Source organism: Petromyzon marinus, unplaced genomic scaffold (assembly GCF_048934315.1).
Source record: "Petromyzon marinus isolate PM22_M1 ecotype Great Lakes invasive population unplaced genomic scaffold, UKy_Petmar_22M1.pri1.0 PM_Scaffold_73, whole genome shotgun sequence".
NCBI lineage: Eukaryota > Metazoa > Chordata > Hyperoartia > Petromyzontiformes > Petromyzontidae > Petromyzon > Petromyzon marinus.
In genome coordinates, this window is record NW_027423681.1 from 140,456 (window position 1) to 150,000 (window position 9,545).

Sequence of the window (9,545 nt, forward strand, 5' to 3'; positions counted from 1 at the left end):
TGAGTGGGTGAGTGAGTGGGTGGGTGAGTGAGTGAGTGAGTGCGTGAGTGAGTGGGTGAGTGAGTGGGTGAGTGAGTGGGTGACTGGGTGGTGAGTGGGTGGGTGGTGAGTGAGTGGGTGAGTGAGTGGTGAGTGAGTGGGTGAGTGAGTGGGTGAGTGAGTGGGTGGTGAGTGAGTGGGTGTTGAGTGAGTGGGTGAGTGAGTGAGTGGGTGAGTGAGTGGGTGAGTGAGTGGGTGAGTGAGTGGGTGGTGAGTGAGTGGGTGAGTGAGTGTTGAGTGAGTGGGTGAGTGAGCGGTCCTCACCAGCTCAGATCGGTAGTAACAGAGGGAGCTGTCGTCCAACACAAAATATCTCCTCTTCCAATTTTTCATCTGAAACATCATCACCATCAACATCACCGTCAACATCACCGTCAACATCAACATCACCATCCACATCACCATCAACATCACCATCAAAATCACCATCAACATCACCATCACCATTAAAACCACCATCAACATTATGACCACTCCTAATATCATCAGCATTCAGATGGTGGTGGTGGTGGTGATGGTTGTAAAGGAGGAGGTGGGCATTGACGTGAGGGGAGGGCCAATTCCGAGTGGCCTCTCCCCTCATGGCGTTTGGAGCCACAACAGCGGCCAATTGGGGGCTCTGGATGGGTGCGAGGGGCTGGTGACCTCTCCACCTTCAATAAATTACCACTAAAACATATCTAATTAATAAGGTTGTGCCGGAGGCCCCGGGGGGCCAGGCGTCTATGACGTCTCCTGGCCAAACCCCAATTGGTGGAGCCAGGAGATTGAATACCTACCCTCGGGGCTCCTCCAGAAACAGCGAAAAGCCACTTCGTGTGGCCACGTGGAATGTTCGAACGCTCACTGCGGAGGAGAGGCTGCCACTCCTCTGTCGGGAGCTGGACCGGTACCGCCTGGACCTCTGTGGCATTCAAGAGGTCCGGTGGACCGGCTCTGGCTCCTGCCACCAGGAGGGGTGGACAGTCCTCTACTCGGGGCAGGAGACTGCCAAACAACAGGGAGTGGGTCTTCTTTTGAACAAAAGAATGAAGGGGGCGTAGGAGCGTGGCCGTGAGGTGTGGGAAGCTGTAAGCCCCAGGCTACTTTGGGCTCACCTTACCATCAACCAGAGGCGAGGAATGGTGGTCGTGGTTACTTATGCCCCCACCGAAGATGATCATCCATGGAGGGATGCAGGCAAAGCCGATGAGTCAGATGCCTTCTATGACCTCCTGTCACAGGTGCTGGCTAAAGTGGCCCCTCGGGATAGAGTCATCATGTTGGGTGACTTCAATGCCCGAGTTGGTCATGATACTGGCACCTGGTCTGCAGTGATTGGAAGGCATGGGCCAGATCAGCTCAATAACAACGGTAGGAGGCTGCTAGATTTTTGTGCAGCCCATGGGCTTGTAATTACCAACACGCTGTTCCGGCATCGGCGCATCCACACAACATCATGGATGCATGCCGGGTCCAAGCAAGAACATCTGCTGGACTACATAGTGACGGACCAGCAGATGCGAGCCCATGTCCTTGACACCAGGATCTACCGTGGAGCTGATCTGCCCTCTGACCATCGACTTGTCATCTGTAAGATGCGCCTGCCATTCTTCCACTCCGGTGGTGGGTGTACACCCAGGACGCCATTCCAACCTAAAGTGGCCTGGTCTCAGCTAGCTGGTGAAAGTTGCAAGCGAGAATCAGTTGAGCGGCAATACCTTTTCATCGGTTGCGTAACGCTGTGTGGAAGCTACCTGGTCTGTCACTCCGCACTAAGTTTCAGGTCTTCCCGGCCACGGTCATTCCCTCTCTTCTCTACGTTTGCGAAAGGTGGTACATCTTCGCCGGTTAAAAACATTTAGGCTGGCCTGCCTACGATCCATCCTGGGTTTAACCAGGCTGGATTGTGTGAGCTCACAAATCCTTGAAAGATCTGGGGAAGGTCCCATCGGTGAGCTCCTCCGGCGGGGAAGGCTGCGATGGCTGGGTCATGTAGCCCGCATGCCCAGCCACCGCATGCCGAAACAGCTTTTGTTCGGCCGGATTGAGGGGGCTAAACGGGCACGGCATGGGCTAGAGAAGAGATGGAGTGATGTGGTACAGGAGGACGTGGAGCTGAGTGGACTTGCCGATGACTGGTACCAGCCGTGTCAAGATCGGCCTCTGTGGAGGAGGCTCGTGAAGGACGCAACTGGGCAGTTGGAGGCAGTCGCCCTCCAACAACAACGGAGGGCGGAGGAGCGACGCTCACAACAACGAGCGGAGCGCCGGGTGGCTAAAGCACAGCAAGTTGGCACAGTAGGGGGCACAGGTGGTGCATCAGCCAGTCATCTCAGTCATCTCAGTCAGTCGACCCGTGGCACCTGCTGGGTCTGCCCCGTGACCTGCCAGCGGGCGTTTGACACTTCACATGGTGGCCTCAAGGTGCACATGGCCTGGCACAAGCGTCGTGGTGACGTCACCGCCACTTAGTGGCGAATGCCGGTTGTTGTTGTTGCTGTTGTTGTTGGAGGGGGTTGGTGGCGGTGGTTGTGGTGGTGGAGTAGGAGGAGTAGTGGGTGGTGGTAGAGGTGGTGGTGTTGGTGTAGTAAGAGGTGGTGGAGGTGGTGGTAGAGGTGGTGGAGGTGGTGGAGGTGGTGGTGGTGGTGTAGGAGGTGGTAGAGGTGGTTGTGGTTGTGGCGGTTGTGGTGTAGGAGTAGTGGGTGATGGTGGTGTAACAGGAGGAGTTGGTGGTGGTTGTGGAGGTAGTAGAGGTGGTGGTGGTAGAGGTGGTGGTGGTAGAGGTGGTGGTGATGGTGGTGGAGGTGGTGTAGTAGTAGTAGGTGGTGGTGGTGGTGTAACAGGAGGAGTTGGTGGTGGTTGTGGAGGTGGTGGTGTAGTAGTAGTGGGTGGTGGTGTAACAGGAGGTGGTGGTGGTGATGGTGGTGGTGTAGTAGGTGGTGGTGGTTGTGGAGGTGGTGTAGTAGTAGTAGGTGGTGGTGGTGTAACAGGAGGAGGTGGTTGCGGTTGTGGAGGTGGTGTAGTAGTAGTAGGTGGTGGTGGTGTAACAGGAGGAGTTGGTGGTGGTTGTGGAGGTGGTGGTGTAGTAGTAGTAGGTGGTGGTGGTGTAACAGGAGGAGTTGGTGGTGGTTGTGGAGGTGGTGTAGTAGGTGGTGGTGGTTGTGGAGGTAGTGTAGTAGTAGTAGTAGGTGGTGGTGGTGTAACAGGAGGAGTTGGTGGTGGTTGTGGAGGTGGTGGTGTAGTAGTAGTAGTAGTGGGTGGTCGTGGTGTAACAGGAGTTGGTGGTGGTGGTGGAGGTGGTGTAGTAGGAGTTGGTGTTGGTTGTGGTGGTGTAGTAGTAGTGGGTGGTGGTGGTGTAACAGGAGGTGGTGGTGGAGGTGATGGTGGTGGTGTAGTAGGAGTTGGTGGTGGTTGTGGAGGTGGTGTAGTAGTAGGTGGTGGTGGTGTAACAGGAGGAGTTGGTGGTGTAACAGGAGGTGGTGTAATAGTAGTAGGTGGTGGTGGTGGTGTAACAGGAGGAGTTGGTGGTGGTTGTGGAGGTGGTGTACTAGTAGGTGGTGGTTGTGGAGGTGGTGGTGTAGTAGTAGTGGGTGGTGGTGGTGTAACAGAAGGTGGTGGTGGTGGTGGAGGAGGTGATGGTGGTGGTGGTGGTCGTGTAACAGGAGTTGGTGGTGGTTGTGGAGGTGGTGTAGTAGTAGTAGTAGGTGGTGGTGTAACAGGAGGAGTTGGTGGTGGTGGTGTAACAGGTGGTGGTGTAGTAGTAGCGTGTGGTGGTGGTGGTGTAACAGGTGGTGGTGTAGTAGTAGTGGGTGGTGGTGGTGTAACAGGTGATGGTGGTGGTTGTGGAGGTGGTGGTGTAGTAGTCGTGGGTGGTGGTGGTGGTGTAACAGGAGGTGGTGGTGGTGTAACAGGTGATGGTGGTGGTGATGGTGGTGGAGGTGGTGTAGCAGTAGTAGGTGGTGGTGGTGTAGTAGTAGGTGGTGGTGTAACAGGTGGTGGTGTAGTAGTAGTAGTAGTAGGTGGTGGTGTAACAGGAGGAGTTGGTGGTGGTGGTGTAACAGGTGGTGGTGTAGGAGTAGTGGGTGGTGGTGGTGGAACAGAAGGTGGTGGTGGTGGTGGTGGAGGAGGTGATGGTGGTGGTGGTATAACAGGAGGTGGTGTAACAGGAGGTGGTGGTTGTGGAGGTGGTAGTGTAGTAGTAGGTGGTGGTGTAGTAGTAGTGTGTGGTGGTGGTGTAACAGGTGGTGGTGTAGTAGTAGTGGGTGGTCGTGGTGTAACAGGAGGTGGTGGTGGTGGAGGTGGTGTAACAGGAGGTGGTGTAACAGGAGGTGGTGGTTGTGGAGGTGGTAGTGTAGTAGTAGTAGTAGGTGGTGGTGGTGGTGTAGTAGTAGTGGGTGGTGGTGTAACAGGAGGTGGTGGTGGTGTAACAGGTGGTGGTGGTTGTGGAGGTGGTGGTGTAACAGGTGCTGGTGTAGTAGTAGTAGGTGGTGGTGGTGTAACAGGTGGTGGTGGTGGTGTAACAGGTGGTGGTGGTTGTGGAGGTGGTGGTGTAACAGGTGGTGGTGTAGTAGTAGTGTGTGGTGGTGGTGTAACAGGTGATGGTGGTGGTGGTGTAACAGGTGGTGGTGGTGGTGGTGTAACAGGAGGTGGTGTAACAGGAGGTGGTGGTTGTGGAGGTGGTAGTGTAGTAGTAGGTGGTGGTGTAGTAGTAGTGTGTGGTGGTGGTGTAACAGGTGGTGGTGTAGTAGTAGTGGGTTGTGGTGGTGGTGGTGTAACAGGAGGTGGTGGTGGTGATGGTGGTGGAGGTGGTGTAGTAGTAGTAGGTGGTGGTGGTGTAACAGGTGGTGGTGTAGTAGTAGTGTGGTGGTGGTGGTTATGGAGGTGGTGTAGTAGTAGGTGGTGGTGGTGTAACAGGTGGTGGTGTAGTAGTAGTGTGGTGGTGGTGGTTATGGAGGTGGTGTAGTAGTAGGTGGTGGTGGTGTAACAGGTGGTGGTGTAGTAGTAGTGGGTGATGGTGGAGGTGGTGTAACAGGTGATGGTTGTGGTTGTGCTGGAGTAGGACGAGTAGAACAAAGTGCCCACCACGCCACCCTGCTTGACGCAGTATCCCGTGCGGATGGGCAGCCGGGCCGGCGACGAGGTGGACGAGGTGGACGAGGTGGGCAGGCGATGGGGAGGGTCCAGAACGACTTCCGGAGAGAGGGACCACTCCTGTCTCGTCGTCGTCATCAGAGGCAACATCGTCAACAACATCATCATCATCAGCAACAACATCGTCATCATCAGCAACAACATCGTCATCAACAGCAACAACATCGTCATCAACATCAGCAACATCGTCATCAACATCAGCAACAACATCGTCATCATCAGCAACAACATCGTCATCAACATCAGCAACATCGTCATCAACATCAGCAACAACATCGTCATCATCAGCAACAACATCGTCATCATCAGCAACAACATCGTCATCAACATCAGCAACATCGTCATCAACATCAGCAACAACATCGTCATCAACATCAGCAGCAACATCGTCATCAACATCAGCAACATCGTCATCAACATCATCAGCAACAACATCGTCATCAACATCATCAGCAACATCATCGTCATCAACATCATCATCATCAACATCATTATCGGCAATAACATCAATATCAGCAACATCGTCATCAACATCATCATCATCATCAGCAACATCGTCATCAGCAACATTGTCATCAACATCATCGTCAGCAACATCGTCATCAACATCATCATCAGCAACATCGTCATCGGCGACATCGTCAACAACGTCGTCATCGTCATCAGCGGCAGCATCATCATCAGTCAAATCGTCAGCATCATCATCATCGTCATCATCAGCGGCAACATCGTCATCAGCAACATCGTCATCAGCGGCAACATCGTCATCAGCAACAACATCGTCAGCAAGATCGTCAGTGATATCATCGTCAGCGACATCGTCCGTGACATCATCAGTGACATCATCAGTGACATCATCAGCATCATCAACATCAGCATCATCAACATTATCATCAGCAACAACATCAGCAGCATCATCAGTGACATCATCAGCAACATCATCAGCAACATCATCAGCACCATCATCAGCATCATCATCAGCACCATCATCATCATCAGCACTGTGACCTCACCTGTCCCATGGGCAAGTGGACGACCACACCAGCGATGACCTCCGTACGGTGAGGACCCTCAGGCACCTCCGAGGACACCTTCAGATCCTTGGGCACCTAAAAATATTTTACTCTGTCACACAAGGACCCCACCCAACCTCTAGAACTGTGACCCCATCTCTAACACTGTGACCCCCATCTCTAACACTGTGACCCCCATCTCTAACACTGTGACCCCCATCTCTAGCACTGTGACCCCCATCTCTAACACTGTGACCCCCATCTCTAGCACTGTGACCCCCATCTCTAGCACTGTGACCCCCATCTCTAACACTGTGACCCCCATCTCTAGCACTGTGACCCCCATCTCTAGCACTGTGACCCCCATCTCTAGCACTGTGACCCCCATCTCTAACTCTGTGACCCCCATCTCTAGCACTGTGACCCCCATCTCTAGCACTGTGACCCCCATCTCTAGCACTGTGACCCCCATCTCTAGCACTGTGACCCCCATCTCTAGCGCTGTGACCCCCATCTCTAGCACTGTGACCCCCATCTCTAGCACTGTGACCCCCACCTCTAACACTGTGACCCCCATCTCTAGCACTGTGACCCCCATCTCTAGCACTGTGACCCCCATCTCTAGTACTGTGACCCCCATCTCTAGCACTGTGACCCCCATCTCTAACAATGTGACCCCATCTCTAGCACTGTGACCCCCATCTCTAGCACTGTGACCCCCATCTCTAACACTGTGACCCCCATCTCTAGCACTGTGACCCCATCTCTAGCACTGTGACCCCCATCTCTAGTACTGTGACCCCCATCTCTAGCACTGTGACCCCCATCTCTAGCGCTGTGACCCCCCATCTCTAACACTGTGACCCCCATCTCTAACACTGTGACCCCCATCTCTAGCACTGTGACCCCCATCTCTAACACTGTGACCCCCATCTCTAGCACTGTGACCCCCATCTCTAACACTGTGACCCACATCTCTAGCACTGTGACCCCCATCTCTAGTACTGTGACCCCCATCTCTAGTACTGTGACCCCCATCTCTAGCACTGTGACCCCCATCTCTAGCACTGTGACCCCCATCTCTAACACTGTGACCCCCATCTCTAGCGCTGTGACCCCCATCTCTAGCACTGTGACCACCATCTCTAGCGCTGTGACCCCCATCTCTAGCACTGTGACCCCCATCTCTAGAACTGTGACCCCCATCTCTAGCACTGTGACCCCCATCTCTAGCACTGTGACCCCCATCTCTAGCACTGTGACCCCCATCTCTAGCACTGTGACCCCCATCTCTAGCGCTGTGACCCCCATCTCTAGCACTGTGACCCCCATCTCTAGAACTGTGACCCCCATCTCTAGCACTGTGACCCCCATCTCTAGCACTGTGACCCCCATCTCTAGCACTGTGACCCCCATCTCTAGCACTGTGACCCCCATCTCTAGCGCTGTGACCCCCATCTCTAGCACTGTGACCCCCATCTCTAACACTATGACCCCCCCCCATCTCTAGCACTGTGAACCCCATCTCTAGCACTGTGACCCCCATCTCTAGCACTGTGACCCCCATCTCTAGCACTGTGACCCCCATCTCTAGCACTGTGACCACCCCATCTCTAACACTGTGACCCCCATCTCTAGCACTGTGACCCCCATCTCTAGCACTGTGACCCCCCCATCTCTAACACTGTGACCCCCATCTCTAGCACTGTGACCCCCATCTCTAGCACTGTGACCCCCATCTCTAGCACTGTGACCCCCACCTCTAACACTGTGACCCCCATCTCTAGCACTGTGACCCCCATCTCTAGCACTGTGACCCCCATTTCTAGCACTGTGACCCCCATCTCTAGCACTGTGACCCCCAACTCTAGCACTGTGACCCCCATCTCTAGCGCTGTGACCCCCATCTCTAGCACTGTGACCCCCATCTCTAACACTGTGACCCCCATCTCTAGCACTGTGACCCCCATCTCTAGCACTGTGACCCCCATCTCTAGCACTGTGACCCCCACCTCTAACACTGTGACCCCCATCTCTAGCACTGTGACCCCCATCTCTAGCACTGTGACCCCCATCTCTAGTACTGTTACCCCCATCTCTAGCACTGTAACCCCCATCTCTAACACTGTGACCCCATCTCTAGCACTGTGACCCCCATCTCTAGCACTGTGACACCCATCTCTAACACTGTGACCCCCATCTCTAGCACTGTGACCCCATCTCTAGCACTGTGACCCCATCTCTAGTACTGTGACCCCCATCTCTAGCACTGTGACCCCCATCTCTAGCGCTGTGACCCCCCATCTCTAACACTGTGACCCCCATCTCTAACACTGTGACCCCCATCTCTAGCACTGTGACCCCCATCTCTAACACTGTGACCCCCATCTCTAGCACTGTGACCCCCATCTCTAACACTGTGACCCACATCTCTAGCACTGTGACCCCCATCTCTAGTACTGTGACCCCCATCTCTAGTACTGTGACCCCCATCTCTAGCACTGTGACCCCCATCTCTAGCACTGTGACCCCCATCTCTAGCACTGTGACCCCCATCTCTAACACTGTGACCCCCCCCATCTCTAGCACTGTGACCCCCCCCATCTCTAGCACTGTGACCCCCATCTCTAGCACTGTGACCCCCATCTCTAGCACTGTGACCCCCATCTCTAGCACTGTGACCCCCCCATCTCTAACACTGTGACCCCCATCTCTAGCACTGTGACCCCCATCTCTAGCACTGTGACCCCCCCATCTCTAACACTGTGACCCCCATCTCTAGCACTGTGACCCCCATCTCTAGCACTGTGACCCCCATCTCTAGCACTGTGACCCCCACCTCTAACACTGTGACCCCCATCTCTAACACTGTGACCCCCATCTCTAGCACTGTGACCCCCATCTCTAGCACTGTGACCCCCATTTCTAGCACTGTGACCCCCATCTCTAGCACTGTGACCCCCAACTCTAGCACTGTGACCCCCATCTCTAGCACTGTGACCCCCATCTCTAGAGCTGTGACCCCCATCTCTAACACTGTGACCCCCATCTCTAGCACTGTGACCCCCATCTCTAACACTGTGACCCACATCTCTAGCACTGTGACCCCCATCTCTAACACTGTGACCCCCATCTCTAGCGCTGTGACCCCCATCTCTAGCACTGTGACCACCATTACTAGCACTGTGACCCCCATCTCTAACACTGTGACCCCCATCTCTAGCACTGTGACCCCCATCTCTAGCGCTGTGACCCCCATCTCTAGCACTGTGACCCCCATCTCTAGCACTGTGACCCCCATCTCTAGCACTGTGACCCCCATCTCTAGCACTGTGACCCCCATCTCTAGCACTGTGACCC

At 54.5% G+C, this 9,545-nt stretch overlaps 1 protein-coding gene across 1 annotated transcript in view; it reads right to left on the reverse strand.

Moving 5' to 3' along the window:
• Positions 1-9,545, reverse strand: part of LOC142923814 (pleckstrin homology domain-containing family A member 2-like) — a 37,715-nt gene that overhangs the window by 17,661 nt on the left and 10,509 nt on the right. Inside the window, exons 6-8 of the mRNA XM_076064792.1 lie at positions 6,186-6,281; positions 5,104-5,232; positions 304-372 (exon numbers count right to left, since the gene is read on the reverse strand). Coding sequence (XP_075920907.1) covers positions 304-372; positions 5,104-5,232; positions 6,186-6,281 — 294 coding nt within the window. The remainder of the gene's footprint in view (positions 1-303; positions 373-5,103; positions 5,233-6,185; positions 6,282-9,545) is intronic.